The following is a 26388-nucleotide window of genomic DNA, read 5'->3' as shown; positions in this document are numbered from 1 at the left end:
CTGCTTCTAATTTCAAACCCAAGTGACTGCTTTAGCCTTTCTGGATCGCATGGACAAGTTTGTGCACAAGAACGGGTTTGATATGAGCTCTAAATCTGGGAAACAAGGGCGTCTCAAGTCGGCAGCTGGAGTGATGGAAAAAATGGCGGGCCCCACGGAGACGCCTGAGTTGGTGAGCGAGGAGTGGGTCACTCGTCTCACGGAGGCAGTGGTTCGGGCCCTGGGAACTAAATTGGATAAAGTTAATGATTCTTTGACTAAGCTGTCTACTACTGTGTCCGATTTTTAATACCCGGGTTACTGAGGTGCAGCAGCGTGTCAGATCTACTGAAGATTCTCTCGTGACGGTGCACGCGGAGCTTAAGACCCTACAAAGTAAATTGGCTAGCTATGAGGACAAACTGGAGGATGTGGAAAATCGCTCGCGCCGGAACAGTATTATCCTGGTGGGAATTCTTGAGACTTTGTTAGATTCGGAGCTGCTCCTTACTCTGGAAAAGAGGCTGGCGGATGAATTGTTGGTTACTCCTGCCTTGGGCCTGTTGCGTATTGAGCGCGCCCACCGTCTAGGTCGGAAGCAAGAGGGAATGTCTAGACCTCAGTTGGTCATTATTCGGATCCTCAACTTTGCCATCAAAGACTCGATCTTGAAAGCCTATCGGCAGAAGAAGGACCTTACTTACCAAAATATTTGCATCCTTACTTGGACCATGTGGCTTCTCTCCGTCGTAATTTACTCCAACATTTGTAAACAACTTAACGAGAAAAAATTGCACTTCACATTGCAGTTTCCTGCTAGGCTTCAACTCCTCTATAACAGCCAGCCATTTGCATTTGAAACCAGCTCTACTGCTCTGGAGCAAGTGCTGCAATGGTTCCCTGATCTGGCATCTAACACTTGACTTTTCCTGCTTCTGTGCCCGAGGCTCGGGGTTTGCCTGGATGGCCATTTCGGTGGTTTGTGGGACCGCAGTTGTTTCTGACTGGAGCAATTTGGACATTTTGTTTTTGTTTTCTTCTTTTTTTCCTTTTTGAACTGGACTCTTATTGTTGGACTAGTCTTTAAGCCCATTACATTAACGGGTGCTAGAATAGATGTGTGTGTCTTTATTCTTTATTTCTTTTTCTCTCTCTCTTCTTGGCCGCTTTCTGTCTCTCTCTTTCCTCGGCTGTCAACCATCACCCCTTGCCTGTTCCACCTGTCCAGCAGTAGGCCTTCTCCCTTCCTTTTACCTCCCCCTGTCCAGCAGCACTCCTTACCTGCTCCACCTGTCCCTCTTACCTGCTCCCCCTGTCCAGCAGCACTTCTTCCCTGCTCCGCAGTCATTCTTCCCTGCTCCCCCGGTCCAGCAGCACTTCTTCCCTGCTCCCCTGTTCCTCTTCCCTGCTCCCCTGTTCCTCTTCCCTGCTCTGCCTGTCCAGCAGCACTCCTTCTTTTCTCCCCCTGACCCTCTTCCCTGCTCCCCCTGCCCAGAAGCACTCCTTACCTGTGTCTCTCTTTCTCCTTAGTGTTTTGTTATTTTTTTCAATCTGTCTCTTTAGCCCCCTGACCTTCTGTGAGTGTCTGTGTGTCTCTGTCCTTGTGCACTGTTGTTTGTTTGTTTTTTTAAATCTCTGTTTAGCTCCTGATCCCCTCTGTTTCCATGGCAACCCTGTTTGCGGATGTGAGGGCCGTTTTGTGGTGCCGGGTCTGGCGGTGCCGTGTAGGTCGGAAGCGGAAGACGGGCCTCAGCGTTTTGTAGGGCCGGGTCTGGCATCGCCATGTAGGGCGGAAGCGGGGCCTCAGCACCGGCTGGGCGGCTCGCGCCGCCGGCCCCCAGGAGCTCGAGGCCGGCGGCTGGCGTGGCATGGTGGAGGAGGAACAGAGTTCGGTGACGTAAAACCCGCGCATGCGCAATCGTGTTTCCGCGATGGAATCAGGGAACACGATTTTTTTAGTGCGCATGCGCGTCCTACCATTTTATTATATTAGATTACATTTTTATTACTTATCTTCTGCTATGTTTCTATGCTATATTGGGTGTGTTTCATGTTCAGCCCTGTTGTACACCCCCTTTTGGTTAATGTTGAGTCTGAGGGGGTGGTTAAGTTGAGTTTGGTCTATGTGTGCATCTGGATTACTGTGTTCTCGGGCTGGGGCTTGTCTTCTTGCTCATTCTGTTTTTTGTTACCAGTGACTTGGTTGAATTCTTTGAGGGTAGGGGAAGGGAGGGCTACTTGCATGTTAGTACTCTCTCCATTTGTTATGGTGGTTGGTGGTTTTGGGGACGGGTGGAGGGGAGGGAGGGATTGGGAGAGGGGGATTGGGGGGGAGTATATGGGGCGTGTGTGCAGGATCTTTAGATGTCTGGCTGTCAGGGGGTGGGCTGGGACCCCTGGCAGTTTCTGTTTGGTACTAAGAGCTGCTGGTATTCTGTGTTACCATCTGTGACTGACACCTAGACGAGGCTTACATTGTGTGTCTTGGAACGTGTCTGGTATAGGCTCTCCGATTAAGAGGAATAAGGTTCTACGGTGCTTAGCGCAGCATAAGGCTGACATACTGGGCCTCCAAGACTAAATTGAGTGACCAGGAGCATGGTAAGCTAAGGCGGTCTTGGGTGGGTCAATGTTTTTCAGCTTCCTCTTCTACTACTAAAGCAGGTGTGGCCCTGCTCATTCATAAATCTGTCCCTTTCCACTTGAATAAACTCATTGCAGACCCCGAGGGCAGATATGTCATTGCTCTGGGTATGTTACATCAGCGCCCTGTTCTCCTGGCCTCAGTGTATGCCCCTAATAGTGCTCAGGTAGTTTTCTTTAAACAATTATTGGGTATAGTCCTTTCCTTAGCTGATGCCCCTGTGGATCATAAAATCTTTTTGGGTGACTTTTAACTCTATTTTGAACTCTGAGTTGGACAGCTCTCGTGGGTCTTCGCTCCCCCGGCGCTCTGATCACGGGTTGAACGCTTGGATCCGTACGTTAGATCTTATGGATGTTTGGCGGACACTTCATCCGGGGGAGCGGGATTTCACCCATACGTCCCGGATCCATAACACCTCCTCCCAGATTGACTATGTATTTCTTTCCAGATGCTCCTTCTCTGCCGTTCTTTCTGCAGAGATTGGGGTCTTGGCTATTTCTGACCATACTACGATATGGTTGGATGTGGATGTTGGGGGGTTGCTCCCATGGGGGTGGGAGGAGATGGCGTTTTCCTGTGGCTCTCTACTCTGACCCTGAATTTGGGCCTTTTCTCTTGCAACAGTGGAGGGATTACCTGGAATTTAATGGAGCTCATGTTACTGATGGCATTTGTTCTGGGAAATTGCGAAAGTGGTGCTTCGTTGGGCTATTATTGCCTATAGCGCTCGTAAAAAGAAACTTTTGGCAGCTAAGATCTTAGCTTTAGAACGGAGAGTGAAAGAGCGCAGCCTGTTATTTGCCCGCTGTCCTACCCAGCAACATAAAAATGATTGGCACACTGCGCTTCTAGCGCTCAATTCATTGCTGCATGAGAGGGCCCAAAAATATATTTTTTACCACAAATATAGACTCCACCATTTTGGCAATCGTCCGGGGAGGCTCTTATCTGGGCTCACTAGAAATTGGAGTGGTCCTTCTAGGATCACCTCCTTGCAGGACCAAGGGGGTGAGGTCGTTACTGCTCAATCTTAGTTGGAAAAGCTCTTTGTTAATTACTATTGGTCTTGTATTCCACGGAAGTAGTGAACCGGGATCATTTGATACGCAATTTTCTTGCTTCCCTGTCTTTGCCTACTCTCCCGGAGTTGGATTGTCAGAGCTTGAGCTCTCCCACAACTTGTGAGGAAGTAACATAGAAACATAGAAATAGACGGCAGATAAGGGCCACGGCTCATCAAGTCTGCCCACTCTAATGACCCTCCCTATTTATCTTTGCGGATAGATCCCACATGTCTATCCCATCTGGCCTTAAAATCTGGCACGCTGCTGGCCTCAATAACCTGGAGTGGAAGACTTCCAGCGATCAACTACCCTTTCAGTGAAGAAGAACTTCCTAGTGTCACCGTGCAGTTTCCCGCCCCTGATTTTCCACGGATGCCCCCTTGTTGTCGCGGGACCCTTGAAAAAGAAGATATCTTCCTCCACCTCGATGCGGCCCGTGAGATACTTGAATGTCTCGATCATATCTCCCCTCTCTCTACGTTCCTCGAGTGAGTAGAGCTGCAACTTCCCTAACCGCTCCTCGTATGGGAGCTCCTTGAGTCCCGAGACCATCCTGGTGGCCATTCTCTGGACCGATTCCAGTCTCAGCACCTCCTTGCGGTAATGCGGCCTCCAGAATTGCACACAGTACTCCAGGTGCGGTCTCACCATGGATCTATACAGTGGCATAATGACTTCTGGTTTACAGCTGACGAAACTCCTGCGTATGCAACCTATGATTTGCCTTGCTTTGGATGAAGCTTGCTCCACTTGGTTTGCAGATTTCATGTCTTCCCTGACAATCACCCCTAAGTCTCTTTCCGCTTCAGTTCTTGTCAGGATCTCGCCATTTAGGGTGTAAACCTTGCATGGATTTCGGCTCCTCAGGTGCATGACTTTGCATTTTTTGGCATTGAAACTGAGTTGCCAGGACCTAGACCAGCACTCCAGTAGAAGTAGGTCATGCATCATATCGTCTGCCATTGAATTTTTGTCTGTTGTGCTTTTGCTCACTACATTGCTTAGTTTGGCATCATCGGCGAATAATGTTATTCTACCTCGGAGCCCTTCTGTCAAGTCTCTTATATAGATGTTGAACAAGATCGGGCCCAGGACGGAGCCCTGTGGCACTCCACTTATCACCTCTGACATTTCGGAGGGGGTGCCATTCACCACTACCCTCTGAAGCCTACCTCCAAGCCAGTTCCCAACCCATTTGGTCAATGTGTCGCCCAATCCTAAAGAACTCATCTTGCTCAGCAACCTACGGTGTGGTACGCTGTCAAATGCTTTGCTGAAATCCAGGTAGACGATGTCCAGGGACTCACCAGCATCCAGCTTCTTCGTCACCCAGTCAAAGAAGCTGATCAGGTTGGATTGGCAGGATCTCCCTTTAGTAAATCCATGTTGGCGGGGATCCTGTAGATTCTCCTAGTCCATGATCCTGTCCAATTGGCGTTTGATTAGGGTTTCCATTAGTTTGCTCACTATTGATGTGAGGCTCACTGGTCTGTAATTTGCCATCTCCATCCTGGAGCCTTTTTTGTGGAGTGGAATGACGTTAGCCGTCTTCCAGTCCATCGGGATGTTACCTGTACTAAGGGAGAGATTGAAGAGTGCGGATAGCGGTTCTGCCAAGTAGTGGCGGTTATTAAGTGATTACCTTTATGTAAATCCCCGGGCCCTGATGGGTTTAGTGGTGAGTTTTTTCGGCTGTTGCAAGGCCAGGTGGTGGATCCTTTGTTGCATTATTATCAGCAGGCTGTAGCTGACGGACAGTTTCCGACCCTCTCTAATCAAGCGTTAATTACTGTTTTGCCTAAACCGGGCAAGGATCCTCTGCTCGTGGAATCGTATCGTCTCATTTCCTTGATTAATGTCAACCTGAAGATCTTTGGTAGGGGTGGACCAGGTTGGCTTTGTTAAAGGACGGCAGGCAGGTCATAATGTGCGCAAGTTGTTATTGGCGATGGCCCATTGTGATTATCATAGGGTGCCGGCCTTGGTAATTAGCTTCGACTCCGAAAAAGCTTTGATAGGATTGAATTGACTTATCTGTTCCCCTTGTTATAATGTTATGGGCTCTCTGGGTTTTATTTCCAGGCAATAAATACTCTCTATGCTCACCCACCAGCTGCAGTGTCTGTGAATGGCATCACCTCGCCGGTTTCTTCTTTGCAGCATAGGACCCATCAGGGATGTCCCCTCTCTCCTCTTTATATTTTATTTCTGGAACCGTTGTTGCTACAAATTAGTCTGCACCCTTTACTAACGGGGGGTCGCTGGGGGTGGGTGGGCGGGGGGTCCTCCTTGCGTTGTATGAATTTTTATCCCAGGACAAGCAGGCAGGTATTCTCACTAGTGGGTGATGTCATCCGACAGAGCCCCGATACGGACGTCTCACAAGCATGTCTTGCTAGAAGAAACTCAGAAGTTTCAAGATGCCCGCACCGCGCATGCGCCAGTGCCTTCCCGCCCGATGGTCCGGGCATGCCTCCTCAGTTCTTTTCTTTCCGCGGAGCTGAGAAGTCTTTCTTCAATTCTGCACTGATTGAACTCCCGTTCTTTTGCCTTCCAAAGCTGCGGTTTTGAGTTTCTTTTACTCTTATCGTGTGTTTTATTTCTTTTCTTTCTTTTTTTAAAAAAAAATTTCTTCCGGCGGCTTGGCCGGGTCGGCCGCGTGGCGCAGGCCCCACTCCTTCGATCTCGCGGCGGAGCTTTTTCGGCCTATGTCCCGGCCAATCACCGGTTTTAAAAAGTGTAGCAAGTGCCAGCACGCGATTTCGCTGACGGACCCGTATCGACGCTGCCTGCAGTGTCTTGGTCCGGAACATTTCCCGAAATCGTGCCGGCCTTGTTCCACACTCACAGTGCGGGCGTTTAAGCGTCGCTGTTTTTTGTGGGAGTCGATGTTCAAGATGGAAGCTGTGCAAGACCCTTCCGCTTCGACTTCGACTGGTGCTTCACCCTCACATGCGAAGCCCGCCACCGCTCCTGCTGCTCCGGGTCTCCTGAAACCGGCTTCGTTTGTCCCAGTTACGACCCCACCTTCGGCGCCGGTGCCTTCCGTCTCTCAGGTTCAGGTACCGCCTTCCAGTATTCCACCCGTGGTTATCAAGGTGCCGAAAGCTTCAAAGCAAAAGCACTCGTCCACGAAGGAGCGCGAAGACCGTGCTGGAGGACCCCTTTTCGGTGCAGATCCCTCCATATCGGCTTTGTTGCGATCCCTTTTGGAAGCTCAATTTGTCGAGCTCATGCAAACCATGGGGCCCAGATTGATTGCCACCATTCAGGGTGACCTCCCGGTTCCAGTCCTGGGGGGCGGACCGTCCCCTCCTCCTCCTCCTCGCCGGTCGACCTCGCTGCTTGGCGAGGAGGAGCGACGTATGGCGGCTGGTCCCTCGAGGCGGGCCTCCTTCAGTGATATGCCGCCTTTAGAGCCCATCACGCCCCCGTTCGAAGAGACCTGGAATCCCTCTTCGGGTAATCGAAGTCCTGGACATCGCAAATCGCAGGAAGAGTTCTTCCGCACTCCATATCAGGCCTGGGCTGCGGCTCGAGAGGCGTCGAATCTTCCGCCTCTTCGCTCCAAGGCCTCGAGTCCCATCTGCTCGCTAGAGGCGTCGGGGGACCATGCTAAGCATCGTCATTCTAGATCCCCCTCCAGACACCGGGAGGGGCATCGGTCCAGACATTCCTCACGGCACTCCTCGAGGCACTCGGAGGTTTCGCCGCAGAAGAAGCAGCCACGCATGGGGTACTCTTCCTCAGACATGTCCCCTCCGCAGGGACCGGAGTATGAGGAACCATCCACCTCTTATTCTCCCTGTCGCTCCCAGTTCTCTTTGGACCCCGAGGCCTCAACTTCGTCCAGTCCTTCTCGGAGACCGGTGCTGGCGGATCAATTGTCTTTTTCTTCCTTCCTCCAGCACACAGGTGTCGAAGTCGGTCCTCGAGGGCCGGAATCCAGTCGGGTTTTCAGGATTTCCCCAATGAATATGCATTGAAAGCAGTGCATGCAAATAGATCTCATGCAGATTCATTGGGGAAATCCTGAAAACCCGACTGGATTCCGGCCCTCGAGGAGGGACTTTGACACCCCTGCTCCAGCAGATGGCGGATGACCTCGACATTACTTTGGACACCGGTTCACTGTACTCCAAGGAATACCTCGACACCATGCATTTGCCTCATCCTCCTGCGGAGTCTCTTCGCCTGCCTCTCCATAAACTTCTCGACCAAACGTTCATGAGATGTTTTGAGACGCCATACTCCATTCCTGCGGTCCCTGGCAAGTTAGATGCCCGATACCGCATGGTCCATCACAAGGGGTTCGAGGGCCCTCAACTTTCCCACCAATCCCTGCTGGTCGAATCGTCCCTCAAGCGGTCTCATCCGTCCCAGGTGTACACCTCGGTGCCTCCGGGGCGCGAGGGCAGGACCATGGACAAGTTTGGCAGGCGGATATACCAGAACTCGATGATGGCTTCCAGAGTTCTCAATTATACGTTCCATTTTGCTTCTTATTTGGAGTTCTTCCTGCCTGTGCTTCGGAAGTTCACTCCTTACATTGAATCTCAGGCTCGCTTTGAATTTGAAGAAGTTGTTGCTTCGCTGTTCCAGCTGCGCCTTCAACTGATGCAGTCCTCCTATGACGCCTTCGAGCTCTCGGCTCGAGCTGCTGCCTGCTCCGTGGCCATGCGTCGTCTGGCCTGGCTTCGCACCATTGACATGGACCCGAACCTCCAGGACAGGCTGGCCAATGTTCCTTGTGTGGGAGCGGATTTATTTGACGAGTCTATCGAGACTGTGACGAAGAAGCTCTCTGACCATGAAAAATCTTTTCAGTCTATTTTTCGGCCTAAGCCTAAGCCTCAACAGTCTCGTCCTGCCAGGCCGCCCTTGATCTATCAGAGGCATTACACTCTGAGGCAAGCTCCAGCTGCCAGGCAGCCTGCAAAACGACAGCCTCCGCAAAAGGCTCCGCAGAAGCCTCAACCGTCTAATGTCCCTAAGGCCACTCAGCCTTTTTGACTCTCTCTTAGGGAGCATAACCAACCTTGTTCTGCCATCCCCTGTTTTCCCCATTGGGGGTCGCCTCCCTCACTTTTTCCATCGATGGACGGCTATCACCACCGACCTCTGGGTCCTTACCATCATCAAGGAAGGGTACTCTCTTCAATTCCATCGGGTCCCCCCGGACCACCCTCCAAGAGAGTATCCTTCCAACTTGACACAGACCGCCCTTCTTCTTCAGGAAGCTCAGGTTTTGCTCCGGCTTCGGGCCGTTGAGCCGGTCCCTGTGGACCAGCACAACCGGGAGTTTTACTCCCGGTACTTCCTTGTCCCGAAGAAGACGGGCGACCTGCGACCCATTCTGGACCTCAGGGTCCTCAACAAATTATTGGTCAAAGAGAGATTTCGCATGCTGACCCTAGCTTCTCTCTATCCCCTCCTCGAGCAGAACGACTGGTTATGCTCTCTAGATCTCAAGGAGGCCTACACTCACATTCCCATTCATCCGGCCTCTCGCAGGTTCCTCAGATTTCGGGAGGGACATCTACATCTGCAGTACCGAGTGCTTCCGTTTGGCCTGTCCTCGTCTCCCAGAGTCTTCACGAAGTGTCTGGTGGTGGTGGCCGCTGCACTCCGGACCAGGGGTCTTCAGGTATTTCCCTACCTCGACGACTGGCTCATAAAGGCCCCCTCGGCTCCAGAGGTCATCTCGGCGACCCTGACCACTATTTACTTCCTGCAGAGTTTGGGCTTCGAGATCAACTTCCCCAAATCTCATCTGCAGCCGACCCAGTCTCTCCCATTCATCGGGGCGGTCCTGGACAACATTCGACTCAGAGCATTCCTTCCTCCTCAACGCATGGATGCTCTTCTTCATCTCTGCCAGTCTGTGTCTTCTCGCCAGTCCATCTCAGCGAGACACATGATGGTCTTCCTGGGCCACATGGCCTCTACAGTTCATGTGACGCCTTCCTTCCTCCTCAACGCATGGATGCTCTTCTTCATCTCTGCCAGTCTGTGTCTTCTCGCCAGTCCATCTCAGCGAGACACATGATGGTCTTCCTGGGCCACATGGCCTCTACAGTTCATGTGACGCCTTTTGCCGGACTCCATCTCAGAATTCCTCAGTGGACCCTGGCTTCTCAATGGACTCAGGTGTCAGATCCGTTGACTCGGCACATCATAGTCACTCCTGCTCTTCGGCAGTCTCTGCTTTGGTGGATGACCTCTTCGAATCTATCCAGAGGTTTGCTGTTTCACACTCCTCCCCACCAGAGGGTTCTCACAACCGATTCATCGACCTATGCCTGGGGAGCTCATCTGGATGGTCTTCGCACTCAGGGATTCTGGACCAGTGTGGACCGACTCCATCAAATCAATCTTCTGGAGCTCAAAGCCATCTTCAATGCTCTTCAAGCTTTTCAACATCTGCTTCACGACATGGTGGTCCTCATTCGCACAGACAATCAGGTCGCCATGTATTATGTCAACAAGCAGGGGGGCACGGGCTCGGCCTCCCTCTGCCAGGAAGCTCTCAGAGTCTGGGATTGGGCGGTTCGCCACAATGCCTTCCTCAAAGCTGTCTACATTCAGGGGAAGGACAATGTCTTGGCGGACAACCTAAGTCGTCTTCTCCAGCCTCATGAATGGACACTCCATTCCAAGCCCCTTCATCAGATATTTGCACAGTGGGGGACGCCTCAGATAGACCTCTTTGCGGCTCCCCACAACTTCAAGCTGCCTCAATTCTGCTCCAGGATCTACACTCCTCATCGTCTCGAGGCAGATGCCTTTCTGCTGGATTGGGGGAATTGCTTTCTGTATGCGTTTCCTCCCTTTCCTCTCATTCAAAAGACTCTGGTCAAGCTGAAGTCCGACCATGCCACCATGATTCTGATAGCTCCTTGGTGGCCCAGACAACCTTGGTTCTCCCTTCTACTTCAACTCAACAGCAGGGAGCCATTCCTTCTTCCTGTGTTTCCTTCACTACTTACTCAGCATCAGGGATCTCTGCTGCACCCCAACCTGCAGTCTCTCCACCTGACAGCTTGGTTCCTCTCAACGTAACTCCTCACCAGTTTTCCCAGGCGGTGAAGGATATCTTGGAGGCTTCCCAGGAAGCCTGCTACTCGACAATGCTACTCCCCAAAATGGACTAGATTTTCTTCATGGTGTGTTTCCAATTCTAAGGAGCCTCAGAGAGCCTCCCTATCCTCTGTATTGGACTATCTTCTACACTATCTCAGTCTGGTCTCAAGTCTACATCTATACGAGACCACCTGAGTGCTATTGTGGCTTTCCATCAGCCTCTACAAGGGAAACCTCTCTCTGCTCATCCTGTGGTTTCCAGATTTATGAAAGGACTTTTTCATGTCAATCCTCCTCTCATACCTCCTCCAGTGGTTTGGGATCTCAATGTTGTCCTTTCTCAGCTGATGAAACCTACTTTTGAGCCTCTCAACAAGGCTCCGCTAAAGTTTCTCACTTGGAAAGTGGTTTTTCTAGTGGCCCTCATGTCTGCTCGCAGGGTCAGTGAGCTTCAGGCCTTAGTGGCGGATCCTCCTTTCACAGTATTCCATCATGACAAGGAGGTCCTCCGCACTCATCCGAAATTCCTGCCTAAAGTGGTCTCTGAATTTCATCTCAACCAATCCATTGTACTTCCAGTGTTTTTTCCTAAGCCTCATTCTCATCCTGGAGAATCAGCTCTTCATACTCTGGACTGTAAACGTGCTTTGGCTTTCTACCTGGATCGCACCAAACCACACAGAACTGCTCCTCAACTTTTCGTCTCCTTTGATCCAAACAAGTTGGGACGACCTGTCTCGAAGCGCACCATCTCCAACTGGATGGCGGCTTGTATCTCTTTCTGCTATGCCCAGGCTGGATTACCCCTTCCCTGTAAGGTCACAGCCCATAAGGTCAGAGCAATGGCAGCCTCTGTAGCCTTCCTCAGATCGACACCGATTGAGGAGATTTGTAAGGCTGCCACTTGGTCCTCGGTTCATACATTCACCTCTCATTATTGTCTGGATACTTTCTCCAGAAGGGATGTACAGTTTGGCCAAACAGTATTACAAAATTTATTCTCCTAAGTTGCCAACTCTCCCACCATCCCATTGAGGTTAGCTTGGAGGTCACCCACTAGTGAGAATACCTGCCTGCTTGTCCTGGGATAAAGCAATGTTACTTACCGTAACAGTTGTTATCCAGGGACAGCAGGCAGCTATTCTCACGTCCCACCCACCTCCCCTGGGTTGTCTTCTCTGCTAGCTACCTGAACTGAGGAGGCACGCCCGGACCATCGGGCGGGAAGGCACTGGCGCATGCGCGGTGCGGGCATCTCGAAACTTCTGAGTTTCTTCAAGCAAGACATGCTTGTGAGACGTCCGTATCGGGGCTCTGTCGGATGACATCACCCACTAGTGAGAATAGCTGCCTGCTGTCCCTGGATAACAACTGTTATGGTAAGTAACATTGCTATTCAGGTACTCGAGCATTTTTCCCTGTCTGTCCTGATGGGCTCACAATCTATTTAATATACCTGGGGCAATGAGGGATTAAATGACTTGCCCAGGGTCAGAAGGAGCAGTGTGGATTTGAACTCACAACTCAGGGTGCTGAGGCTGTAGCTTTAACCACTGTGCCACATGTTTAAAGTTTGTTTGTTTGTGGCCCTGGTGCCTGGAGACCCTTTGGAGGGTTCTCTGTCTGGAAAAGGAAACAGTTCCGCAGAGCCGGACTGCTGCTCCACAGGGCAAACTTCAGGTGGACTTGAAAATCCAAATAAGAACTTACAGATCAAATTTGTCTCAACCAATAAAACCCTTTTTTAAGAATGTGTGAAATCTGTTTATCAAATGATAAAGAAGAATCAAATATAACGAAATAAAGTGATTGACGTAACATTGATTCCAAACAATCTGATTTCCTGAGTAGAAGATGAAAGCAAACTATGTTTTTTGCTGAATTAAACAAAAATCACTTTAAATTTGGCTGGTTGATGCTCCTCCAGCTGAACCAAAATATTGGTGAAATGCTTATTTGTAAGTCTGTTTACATTTATAGTTTTGATTATTTTTGATGTCTGTTTTAATAACTTTAAATTCAAAACATCCTCCATGACATGCAATTATTATATTTATAGTTTGGATGAAAAAGAAAGAGTTTCTATGGGAACTCCAACACTGTTGTCTGGCGCGGTCGTCTTGTCATTGTTCTAATAAGACAACCCCTTCTCTTGAAATCATTTGTCATTGTACTGGAGGAAAAGAGGAAAACAGATTTTTTTTAAAAATCATTTTTATTAACAAGTCAAAAAGAGAAACATACATGATGCTTGGCCTTGTGGACGGTGTTCCTGTGGTTGCCTCTGGTCTCAAAACTGATTATTTTACTATTCCTAATTTCACCAGGGTCCAAATGATTTTATGACCTTGAAAGGTGTGAATGTAGATATAATCCTTAAGTTTATACACTGAATCATCCCCAAGTACTAGGGCTCGATTTCGGTTGACATTATTGCTATAAAAGGAGAGCCATAGGACAGAGGAGGAGTCAAATCTATGTAAGCCTTCAGTCTTTTCCCTGCCTCCTCCACCCAAGTCCCATTCCCATCAAAAAACTAGGAGAAGACCACCCTCTCTTCATGAGCTTGAAGCTTGGTCACAAGGACACAACTAGCAGCTCTGTTGGCAAGAGTCTGGTCAGAGGAGCACTGGCCGCCTCTTTGACCTTGATTTCAAATGTTTCTTTGGTTTTAAGAAAGGTTTGGACAATTTCTTGGAGGAAAAGTCCATAGTCTGTTATTGAAATAGACATGGGGAAGCCACTGCTTGCCCTGAATTGGTAGCATGGAATGTTGCTTCTCCTTGGGTTTTTGCTAGGTACTAGTGACCTAGATTGAACACCATGAGGAAGGGTAACTGGGCTAGATAGACCATTGGTCTGACCCCAGTAAGGGCTATTCTTATGTTCTTACAACCAGATTTGTTACTTGCAGCAGGTAATGCTCAATGCTAGTCTGGGAAGCTGAAATTCTATATTTCCATCTATCATAACAAAGCAGCCAAATTGTGCAACATGCTTCTATAAAAGATCTAATTAGAAGGGCCTGCATGTCCTTTTCTAGGTGGCTTTTCAGTTTGTGGTGTTATCCATGGCATGAGATTATTGCAATATGATGTACTTAAGAGTGCCAGATAAACAATGGAGGAGGCTGCAGATAGTCCCAAATGCTACTGCAAAACTGATATGTGGTGGTGCTCGGTTTGAGCATGCTACAGTTAAAGAAATTGCATTAGCATCCTTTTAAGAATATGGTTAAGTTCAAGTTGCTGACCATGATTTTCAAGGTTTTACATGGTATGGGTCCCGATTACCTTTTATATTGTATGAACTTGTAACAACCAAAAAGAACCCTTAGGTCACTATCTGGTATCACATTAATAATCCCTACAAAGTCTATATGTTGACTGAAAAGACTTTTTTTTTTTAAACTATTTTAATGGAAAAAGGCTCTAAAATGTCGATGTTTGTCTTTAAATATTACACAGCAGAAAAACGGTGCATACATTACATTCCTCAAAAAGCTTTTTTGAGATTTTGGACGGCGCAGCTTGCTTAAATGGGGCGGCCTATACATGGAGCAATACATCACCCCCCCCCCCTTAAATACCTCCCTTGCCGTTAATCCTCCTGGACAGCTGTGCCTGCCTCCTCCAAACACACTGGCTGCCTCCTCCAAACATGCTGTGCAGGGCAGGAGTGATCTCAAGCCTCGCCCAGCGTCCTTCCTGATTGCACTGTTTTTGTGCTGTGAACACTTTGATGCTGCATACTTTAGAAGAGTTTAGTTAAGTTGGTGCATTCTTTGCTTTTAAATATTAGACATAAACTATTCCCCCTTTTACAAAACCGTAGCACAGTGGTAAGAGCTCGGATGCTCTTAGGAATTCTATGAGCGTCGGAGTTGTTTCCGCCATGGCCAGCGCTAAAAACCATGCTATGGTTTTGTAAAAAAGGGGGAGGGGGGTATATGAGTTTTAGGCATGCTATTAAAACATGTTTACTTACAAAGTAGTTTTGAGCTGGGTTTATTTAGTTTCATATTTTTTTTAATTGAATGTTAGTTCTCTCTTATTCTGGATATTGTTTGTATAATGCATCTGTTTTTCTTGCTATAATCTGAACTTAAGAATAGTCTTACTGGGTCAGACCAATAGTCCATCAAGCCCAGTAGCCCATCCTCACAGTGGCCAATCCAGGTCACTAGTCCATGGCCAAAACCTAAGGATTAGCAATATTCCATGCTACCAATACAGGGCAAGTAGTGGCTTCCCCCATGTCTTTCTCAATAACAGATTATGGATTTTTCCTCCAGGAACTTGTCCAAACCTTTCTTAACACTAGCTATGGTATCCACTCTTACCACATCCTCTGGCAACACGTTCCAGAGCTTAACTATTCTCTGAGTGAACATAAATTTCCTCCTATTGGTTTTAAAAGTATTTTCTTGTAACTTCGAATGGCCCCTAGTCTTTGTAATTTTTGACGGAGTGAAAAATCGATCCACTTGTACCCGTTCTATTCCACTCAGGATTTTGTAGACTCAATCGTATCTCCCCTCAGCTGTCTCTTTTCCAAGCTAAAGAGCCCTAACCGTTTTAGTTTTTCCTCATACGGGAGGAGTTCCATCCCCTTTACCATCTTGGTCGCTCTTCTTTGAACTTTTTCTAGCACCACTATATCTTTCTTGAGATAAGGAGGCCAGAATTGAACGCAATACTCCAGATGCCTAGAACTATTATTGATTAGGTAGAATGCAAACGCTCAAATTAAATTTATTGTAGTTCTTCCGGGGTGGGGTGGGGGTGGGTGGAATCTTACTAATTTTCACGAGTATGTAGGCTCTCCTAAAATAACAAATGACATAAAACTGCACGCTTTAACATAAATGGATCATAACTTTGCTGGTAAGCGTGTACATGGGCAGAGTTTGCAAGTACATGCATACATTATAAAACACAGTAATCTGTGCACGTACTTAACAATAAAGTATAGGCATGGACATTTACAGCTGCTCGGGTAAGTGTAAATGCCTGTGCCCACAAAGTAGGTGCAATTTGTGTCATTAACACTAGCATTTATAAAGATATATAGGTGCTATTGTATAATGAGCGAAAGATGTCTTAAGTAGCTGCCTCAACTTCTAAAACTAGGCACTCGGTTATAAAATTACTCTCCATGTATTTCCAGTTGGCAAGAGTGCTGCTAATCTAGTCACTTGTCCCTTTCTCTCCATTTTAACTGTGTCTTTGTTTTCCCCTTCTTTCTCTTTCATATATTCAGACGATCATCACAAAGTGTGGGACCCCTGCTCCAAGTAGATGCTGATGGCATATATGATGAACTAACTGCAAACCTTGAAAAATTAGACCAGGTATCTCTCCTTTTATTTTTTTTTTTCCAAAAAAAAAAAATATATATATATAGTGTTTTATGTAACAGTGGTTAAGTATCTACTGTACTTTATGTAAAAAAAAAATAATAATAATAAAAAAATATATATATATATATATTTTTTTTTTTTAATTATTATTTTATTTGCTGCTATTTTATTATTTTATTGCTGCTATATTATTATTTTATTTGCTGCTATTTTTTATTATTTTTTTATTATTATTATTTTTTATTATTTTTTTTTATTATTATTTTCTCTGTGAAATGCTGGGAGCAGCAATTTCCTGTGACGTAAATTTGGAGGTGGAGTCTGGGAATGAAAAACTGCGAATAACCAAAACCGTGGTTAACGAAACCGCGAATATGGAGGAGGTAGTATAGTGTTTTATGTAACAGTGGTTAAGTATCTACTGTACTTTATGTAAAAAAAAAAAATAATAATAATTTAAAAAAAAATATATATATATATATATATTTTTTTTTTTTTATTATTATTTTTTATATATATATTTATATTTTTTTTATTATTATTTTTTTTTTAATATAAAGTACAGTAGATACTTAACCACTGTTACATAAAACACTATACTACCTCCTCCATATTCGCGGTTTCGTTAACCACGGTTTTGGTTATTCGCAGTTTTTCATTCCCAGACTCCACCTCCAAATTTACGTCACAGGAAATTGCTGCTCCCAGCATTTCACAGAGAAAATCGCTACACTTGCAGGTCAGGTTATTCACGGTTTTGTGTCTTTTTTTTAGGGTTTTTTTAAACAGAAAAACCACGAACAACATACGTAAAGTTATTCGCGGTATTTCTGTATTTGCTGTCATGCTGTTCCCCTATCACCATGAATGTGGAGGGGGAAGTGTACTCTAATTTCAAGATTGCCACATGCGCCACTTGTTGGCTTTTATGGAAGAGCTCATCTAATGACCTTGCCTACATGAGGATTGTCTGCCATGTCATTGTCCTGGAACCTTTTATCAGCATGGTACTTTTTGAAGTTGGTCTGTATTAGTTAGAATGGAACTTTGAGAGCACAATTGACCCCTTACCTAGCTGCAGTTCAGTGTTTGGTCTCTTACATGACTGGCGATAATGTTTCTAATAGGCTCACTGTAGCATTCACGCTCCCTAGAAGCCAGATTGTTCATTCTTTTTCTAATTGAAATCTGAAATATTTTAACTTTTTTTTTTTTAAACTGCCAGTAGAGGACAAGGGTATTCACTAAAAGACATGTGAAACGAGACTAAGGACCTACAGATGTGTGCAAATGTTAGACATCCTGGGTTATATTGTACATTTCAATGAATCCCTATGTGAACTGAAACCGATACAACTCCATGCTGTACACTATTGAAATTGGTGCCGGCAGAAAGAAACCATGTTTTAATATGGCTGCACAACCTGTAGTGGCACTCTTGTGAGACCACCTCTGAAGATCACAGCAGCCTTTTTAAGTATGGAAATGGCATAGCCAGGAGTGACTAGGGATCACTCCAGCCCCAACTATGCCACTAGATCAGCAGCGATTGGAAAGTAGGCCCACAAGGGCCTAAGAGTGAGTCTGGAAGAGGAGGCTGCTTCTCTTCAGGGGAAAGAGAAGGAGTGCTATGGGATATGGTATAAAGTTTTGGCAGTAACAAAGCCCAATTCAGATTTTGGACCGGTTTCAACACCAAAGCCAAAATTCGTAATAGGAATATTCTGTGGGACTTTTTTTTTTTTTTTTTAACTAAACTATGTTTAACTGCTGCAACAGCTAACATGTTGCCCTAGTTAATGAGCTAATGCAGAATGAGCAGGGATTCTGCCTCCTAGTTAACACATGGGAATATATGCAAGGCAATTTTATCACTGGGCATGTGCAGTTACATGCATCTTATTCACATGATGCCTTAATTGGCTTTTATGTATGCATTATTCCATAAGGAAGTGCTTAAGTGCTATAGCATATAACTGCAAGGAGGTGTACACATGAACGGAGCATGGGTAAGCCATAGGTGTGTTGCCAAGCAATGCATGCAGCTTATAGACTATCCATTATGCATCTTATTAGGTACCTTTTAGATACACCAACTTCAGCCAGCCAGCCAGCCATGAAACTGGCTTAAGTGGTTGTGCCTAAAGTTCTAATTTACCACTTTTCCCGCGCAGTAAAAGTGACTTGTTACGGCATATTCTCTCTTAGATTTTACAGGTTGAATTATTATGTGTAAAGTTTAGCAACTTGACCAATGTTTTGTCATTGTTTACACATTTAAGATTGTGACTCCTGAGGCAGGTGGATTTTCTGACAAAACACAACTCCATGTCGAGTCGGTTTTACTTTGTTGCATGGTCTTCTGAATAAACTTACTGCAGTTTTGCTTGCCACTTAACCTGACTCTACCTTTTTCTTGAATTTTGTGCCTAAAATTCAGCATGTCAAAGCTGCTTTACACTAGTATTCTACTGTGGGAATGTGTGGCATAGGGTTTAGAGCTACAGCCTCCGTACCCTGAGGCTGTGGGTTCAAATCCCTCACTGCTCCTTGTGACCCTGGGCAAGTCACTTAATCCCCTCATTGCCCCAGGTACACTAGATAGAATTTGAGCCCACTGGGACAGATAGGGAAATATGATAAATTACCTGAATGTAAACCACTTAGGATATAAGTGGTATATAAATTTAAAAAAATAAAATAAAAGTATAATAGCTTAGATATACTGAGATGCTATTAAAAATGTCAAAATTGTCCTATTATGGATTAAGAACTGATAGAAAACAGAGAGGAGGATTACATGGTCAATATTCTGAATGGAGAAAGATAAATAGTGGGGTTCTCCAGGTGTCTGTGCTGGGATCACTGCTTTTTAACAGATTTATCAAGGATCCAGAGATGGGAAAAACTGCTAATAATTAAATTTGCTGATGAGACAAAGTTGTTAAATCACAAGAGGATTGTGAAAAATTGCAAGAGGACCCTGAAAGACTGGGCATCAAAATGACAGATGACATATACGGCTCCTTTTATCAAGGCACGCTACGGGGGTTAGTGTGTCGAACATTCCATCACGCGCTAACCCCCGTGGCAGCCTAAAATCCTAATGCCTAGGCAATGGATGCGTTGGGTACTAGCGTGGCAGGCGGTTTAACGCGCCTTTGTAAAAGGACCCCTTAATGTGAGCAAATGCAAAGTGATGCATGTGGCAAAGAGGAACCCAAACTATAGCTACATGATGCAGAGTTTCATGTTAGGAGTCACTGGCCAGGAAAAGGATCTATTTTATTTATTTAAAAAAATGTATATACCCTTTAAAACTAAACAGTTTACATGAATTGCATAGATAAATTATAAAAGAACATAATAAAACAATCCTTAAAACATATCTGCAAAATAGCAGCAAAAGTTTTTTTTTAATAAATCTTTATTGATTTTCCATTACTAACAAAAAGTGCAAGACAATATTCATATCCGTAACAATAACAAATAAGCACTTAAATATAAACAGTAGCGATGCAATAATATAAGCCCCCCATCCCACAATTACCTCAAGGAATCACATTAAAGATATAACCCTCCCCCCCCCCCCCCCCCGGATGTGATACCAACAAAAAGAGGAATAAAAGAACTATAACAAATGATTTAAAGGTGTAATAGGTGTAGGGAGAGGAGAGAAACGGCTCACACGTCTGTCTTCATCAGCAGCTAAACCACACACCCCAATAGCAGCCAAAGATTAAATAAAAAGATCATGAATAATTCTAAAGCTAAACTAGGGAAAATTACTGACTAGAAAAAGGTGTCTACAAATTGTGTCTTTAGCAATTTTCTAAACATTCCCCTTTCATGACAATTTCGTATTTGGCCCACAAGGGAGTTCTGTAATTTAACTCCTGCATAACAGAAGGTCATTTTACCAGCCTCCACCAACCTCGGGTTAGCATTCGATTTTAGTAAATTCTCAGAACATAATGATCTGCTTGGTAAATAAATAGGCATATTATTTTTAAACAATTCTGGTATGATTCCATACAAGAATTGGTGACAGATCATTACTTTGTATTGCATTCTGCAAACAACTGGTAACCAGTGCAGTTGTTGGAGATAGGGCAAAATATGGTCTTATTTTAACAATCCAAATATCAATCTTGCTGCTGCACCTTGCTTTTGTTATTCCAAAGTACAGGGCATTGCAGTAATCAAGTCTCAAACCATAGCCTGAACTACTGTACTAAAATCATATGGTGATAGCATGGGTTTTAATCATTGAGTATACGTTGAAACCCTCAGCTCAATGTGTGACAGCGGCTAAAACAGCAAATAGAATATTAGGAATTATCAGGAAAAAAATAGAAAACAAGTGTAAAAATGTTATAATGCCCTTGTTTCGCTCACTGGTACAGCCACACCTTGAATATTGTGTGCAGTTCTGTTTGCTGTACCTCAGAAAAGATATAGCGGAATTAGAAAAGGTACAGAGAAGAGCAACAAAAATGATAAAATGGATGGGATGACTCCCTATGAAGAATGGCTAAAGTAGCTAGGTCTCTGCAGCCTGGAGACGAGATGGTTCAGGGGTGATATTGTAGAGGTCTATAAAATACTGAGTGGAGCGGAAAGGATAGATGCAAATTGCTTGTTTACTCTTTCCAAAAGTACTAGGACTAAAGGCATGCGATGTAGTAGTAGATTTAAAACAAACCAGAGAAAATATTTCTTCACATAACGTATAATTAAACTCAGATTCATTGTCGGTGAATGTGGTGAAATCTGTTAGATTGGCAGGGTTTAAAAAAGGTTTGAATAATTTCCTAAAAGAGAAGTCCATAGGCCATTATTGAGATGGCTTGGGGAAATCACTGCTTATTCCTTGGATAAGCTGCATAAAATCTGTTTTTCTACTTGGGACATGAGTTTGCCTCTTTTGGAAACAGGATACTGGACTTGGTGAACCTTTGGTCTGTCCTAGTATGGTAATTCTTATGTAATACAGTTAAAACTTTAGAGCTTTTTCTTCTGCATTAGCTGAATGGCAAAGCTTTGCAAAGGCCCCTAATAGTTAAAATGGAGGTATTGCAGTTTCAATGCATTAGTTTTGGCCAACAACCTATGGTAACTAGAAAAAAAAAAATCTTACCATGCTTTAATAAATAGGCCCCAGAACATAATAGGTGCAAATGTCTGGACACCCTTTCAGTCAGTATCTTATAACCTCACCTACAGCAGAAGTGAAACTTCCAAACCATTTTCTGTAACAGCCAGGGACATTCTGTTTTTGCCTTTAGAATATTTAAGTCTGGGGACTCTGGACACCATTCCTAAACCTTCATATTTCTTTTCTATAAATGCCTCTTAGTTGATTTTTTTTTTTTTTTTTTAATTTATTTATACATTTTAAACCAAATTTACAAGAATCCTCTTGTGACAGAAAATCAGAGCATTCATATATAGAATAATCAGAAGAAAATACAAACATCACATATTAAAGCAAAGAAAAATTCATTTTCATTTAGTAACATATCTTTTTAAACTCCTCCTTAGACCACCAAAACACCCCATGGGAGACAGGTTTATTAATGAGACAAGGAGATCTCCAATTAAACTAAAAACACTAAAGCTTAGTGTATTACCGGCCAAATTCTCTTACAGCCTTTAAACCTTTTAATTATAATTTAATATTTTTTTGTGTCCAAAAAGTATCGAAGCTGATCCGGGGCAAAAAATGCATATTTAATTCCAGCATCTCTTAGTTGATTTTGAGATATGCTTCAGATCATTGTCTTGTTGAAATTGTTGCTTTTTTCTAAGTTCCAGATTTTATTAAAGTTTTGAAATTTACATTAACAAATCCAAACAGGAGAGAATATATGCTCATAAATACAAGCATATCAATTGCATAGGTTATATGAAAATACTTCTAAACATCCTTCCATCCCATCCACCCACCCAGCTCATATCCCCACTGCAGAGAGTGAATTACATATCAGCATCCATACCACATTCATTCCTTCAACATACAATCATACAGTTTTATCCACATATTCTTGTATGGGCAACCATATCCTGTGAAATTTTGGCCTTCTTGCCTCTTTTCCACAATTGCAGCCTCATATTTCCCAGTCAAACATACAGAGTTCCACCAAAACTGAAAAGGACACATTCTTCCATGTTCTTAAGATGGTTTGAATTGCAATAGCAGTAAAAATTGCTATCGACTTCTTGTGATCATTAGTTATATTGATAGAAGCATTGAAAATGTTGAAAACATCTCCAGCATACGTTAGAGAAATATCTATATGTAATGATATCTGAACATGACTCCACACCTTTTGCCAAAAATAATAAACTTTAGGACAAAAAAAACCATAGCAACAGGACCAGCACAATAGGGAACATTCTGGGTTGAACTTATTCAATTTAATAGGGGTCCATATCATACGCCGGATTATGAAATATATTTACAGTAATTGAATCAGTTTGTTCTTACACCTGCACAAGGTTTCAAGATTTATTAAAAGTTTCTTGTACCGCTTAATCCAAAATTCAAAACCGTGTACAATAAAATCCATTATCAGCCCTAAAGCTTAATAAATATAATGCCATTCTTAACAGTTGGCATAGGGGTCTCAACAATTTCACCCTTTTTTTTAAAATCCAAATATATTTCATGTGGCTGTGGTGAAATAGTTCACTTTTCCTTTTCTTCAACCAAAAGTACTTTGTTCCAAAACGTTTCCCATTTCCGGCTTATCAAGGGTTTCTGCTGTATACTTTAAACAGTGATTTTAGAGGGAGGTAACTTTATACTAAACTTTTCAGCAGGTCATTTGCAATGATCTGTGAATTGTTTTTGCAGAGCTGTCAGTTTTCGAGCAGTTTAATCATCTTTCTTTTGATCGTCCACATCTTGGATTGGTTTCAACAATTCCAGATAACTTCCATTTCTTAACGATGTTTCTTCCAGTTGAAATCGACAGCTGGAAGCATTTAAAGACTTTTTTTTTTTTTAATAGCCTTCACCTGCTATGTAAGAGTGAATTATCTATCTTTTCAAATGCTTAGACAATTACCTAGAGATACCCATTGTGGTTGAAAGTAAAAGGAGCAGCAGTCAAAAGCTGAGGCATTAGAAGGGTCACAGCATTTATTCAGCTATTGTCAGATGAAGGCATTAAACTAGTAATAAATCAACTGGAAAAGTGTCCAAATTATGCACCTGCCATATTCAGTTTATTTACAATCTGATAAAATCATCAAATAGTAATTAGACATGACATTTATGTAAATTTTAATGTATAACATTATGAAGAAGTAAAGCTTATAAAGCTCAAATTTCATAGGATGGGAAAAGATAAAAAAAATAATCCAGAGGAAAAGAGCAATTAAAATTTAAAAACAAGACTAATATGAAATAAAAATTAAGGGCCCCTTTTACAAAGCTGTGGTAGTGATGCTTCCACGGTAAACGCACTAAAGACCATTCAATTCCTATGGGCGTTGATGTGTTTATCGCAGCAGCATTGCTACAGTGGCTTTGTAAAAGGGGTCTTAAGAACTTTATGCAGAAAGAGCATTGTACCAACAAAATAGGCATTCATAATTTAAAAAGAGGGAAAATATATACAGTGGTACCTCGGTTTACGAGTGAACCGGTTTGCAAGTGTTTTGTAAGACGAGCAAAACATTTGCAAAATTGGCACTTCAGAAACTGAGCGTGGCTCGATTTACGAGGCCCCCCCCCCCGCGATTCGGCACCCTCCCCCCACGATCCGGCACCCCCCCTCCCACTGCGATTGGGCACCCCCCGCCGCTTCTTACAGTCATCTCGGCACCGGCATGTCCTGTGCTTGGTGCCGATGCCCAAAGATCGGCCTCCTCTTCTGCTGGGCCTTGAGTTCACATAAACTCGCAGGCCTTGAGCATGCAAAGTGGAGGCATCAATTTTCACTTGTAAGTACTAATCTTCTAACATACATATGTACTGTAAATATCTGATTTCAAAAAAGTATCCACATAGCAGGAGCTAGTTAAGGATGCAAGCAAAATTACTTTAATTTGTGACATGGTAAGCATCACAGAGGCAAACAATTGCTTGTTTTCGTGTAGCACATAACTGAAGTGTGGATTATGTTGCTATAGGACATCTCAAAACAAGTTTGGATAAATTCCATCAGAAAACTATTAGCCACGTAAACTTGGGAGAGCTTTTGTTTATCCATGAAAATGAGCTGTGAGAAGTTTTGATGTGCTTTTTGGGATTCACAGTATATTGTTACCTGGCTTGGCCACTGTCCGACACAATGCTGGATTTAATGGACTTTGGTCTGACTTAAGTTGACTTTTCTAGTGGTATTATGATTTTTACATGTAGTAGAAGTTGACGCTTGAATAAACTCCTGAAACTGGCTTACCATTATTAATTGCTGCTATCTGACACCTTCTTCCCTTCCATCACCCAGTGTGCTCTTTGCTGTATAAATGTGTTGGGAGGAAAAATGATTTAGGGCACTACATCAGTGGTAGAGCACTAGTAAGCTGAACTCTTAAATTTGTTTATCTATTCCATGTTCATCTATGGAACTTTATTTGTACACATGTATCTTTTTCACTCGATGATGAACAAACACTGACATATTACTTCAAGTATCATAAACTTCACTATAATATTCAATATAACCCACGCTTACCATTTAATGTTTAACCACGATAAATTGCAAGGACGGGGCAGAAATCTAGCAGCTGAATCCTTAGTCTTGGAAAAATTGACACCTGGCTCTACTCATAAGAATAGCCTTACTGGGTCATACCAATGGTCCATCAAACCCAGTAGCCCGTTCTCATGGTGGCCAATCCAGGTCACTAGTACCTGACCAAAACCCAAGGAGTAGCAACATTCCATGCTACCAATCCAGGGCAAGCAGTGGCTTCCCCCATGTCTTTCAATAACAGAGTATGAACTTTTCATCCAGGTAATTGTCCAAACCCTTCTTAAAACCAGCTACACTATCTGCTCTTACCACAACTTCTGGCAATGCATTCCAGAGCTTTAACTATTTTCTGAATAAAAAAAGAATTCCTCCTATTGGTTTTAAAAGTATTTACCTGTAACTTCATCAAGTGTCCCATAGTCTTTGCATATAAACCAGGTCTTATTTTTAGTCTTCAGGGAGGTTGCATCAATTATACTAGCAGATATGACCATTTCATTCGATGCTTGTTGTTTCCACACTGAAGCCCTTAGTTTTAAGTTTAAGCTCTCAAATACAATAAAGTGCTGCTTTTTCAAACTTAAGCAGATTTATTCCATCCATAATTTCTTGGATCAGGCTTCTCTCCAGGTGCTTATCCATTCATTTGTCATTAGCTGTATAAATTGCTGTAATTCACTACTTTTATGGCATTTGGAAGCAAGACATTCATTGCCTCCAACTCATCATATACTCCTTAATGCAGAATTTTTTCAGCTGTGAGATTTTTGAGGGGTTTCTTGTGTGTACAGCCCGTTTCAAATCACATGTAGCATCTCAAAGGCATTAAGATCAGGGCTTTGACGTGGCTACTCCAGGACTGTCCATTTCTTAGTTTTCAGCCAGACCTTGGTTGATTTACAGGTATGTTTTGGGTCATTGTCATGTTGCAGGGCCCTGTTCCGCTTCAGCTTTAATTTTTTTACAGATAGTCTCACATGTTCTTCAAGCACCCTCTGATACACAGTAGAATTCATGGTGGATTCTATGATGGTGAGCTGGCCAGGTCCTGCTGCAGCAAAAAGCATCCCCAAACCATGGCACTTACACCTCCATGCTTCACAGTTGGTATGAAGTTCTTTTCCTGGAATGCTGTATTTGATGTACGCCAAACATATCCTCTTTTCTGGTGTCCAAATAATTCGATTTTAGACTCTGTCCATAGAATACTATTACAGAAGTCATGTTTGTCTATGTTCTCTCTGGCAAACTTCAGTCTGACCTTGATGTTTCTCTTAGAAAACAAAGGTTTCCTCTTTGCACAAGTCCCATAAAAGTTAAATGTGTGCAGTCTCTTTCTGATTGTAGAGGCATGCACTTTCACATCAACAGTAGCAAGAGCCTTCTATATGTCCTGTGATGACATTTTTAGGGTTTTAGAGACTACCTCTAGCATCGTGTGATCTGCTCTGGGGGCAAACTTGCTTTGACGGCCAGACCTGGGCATGTTGGCAGTTGTTTGGAAAGTCCTCTACTTGTACATTATTGTCCAGACCATGGAAT

At 44.0% G+C, this 26388-nt stretch overlaps 1 protein-coding gene across 3 annotated transcripts in view; it reads left to right on the top strand.

Annotated features, from left to right (window-relative positions):
- GRAMD2B (GRAM domain containing 2B) overlaps positions 1-26388 on the top strand; it is a 157775-nt gene that overhangs the window by 124080 nt on the left and 7307 nt on the right. For 2 of the 3 annotated variants that reach the window (XM_033928988.1, XM_033928990.1), the window contains exon 13: positions 16036-16126. In XM_033928988.1, coding sequence (XP_033784879.1) covers positions 16036-16126 — 91 coding nt within the window. Of the gene's footprint in view, positions 1-16035; positions 16127-16909; positions 18524-26388 lie in introns of those variants that run through there. The other variant, XM_033928989.1, reaches the window with a different exon arrangement.

The sequence above is a fragment of the Geotrypetes seraphini genome, chromosome 1 (genome assembly GCF_902459505.1).
Source record: "Geotrypetes seraphini chromosome 1, aGeoSer1.1, whole genome shotgun sequence".
Classification (NCBI taxonomy): domain Eukaryota; kingdom Metazoa; phylum Chordata; class Amphibia; order Gymnophiona; family Dermophiidae; genus Geotrypetes; species Geotrypetes seraphini.
This window is presented reverse-complemented; position numbering and strand designations above follow the sequence as displayed.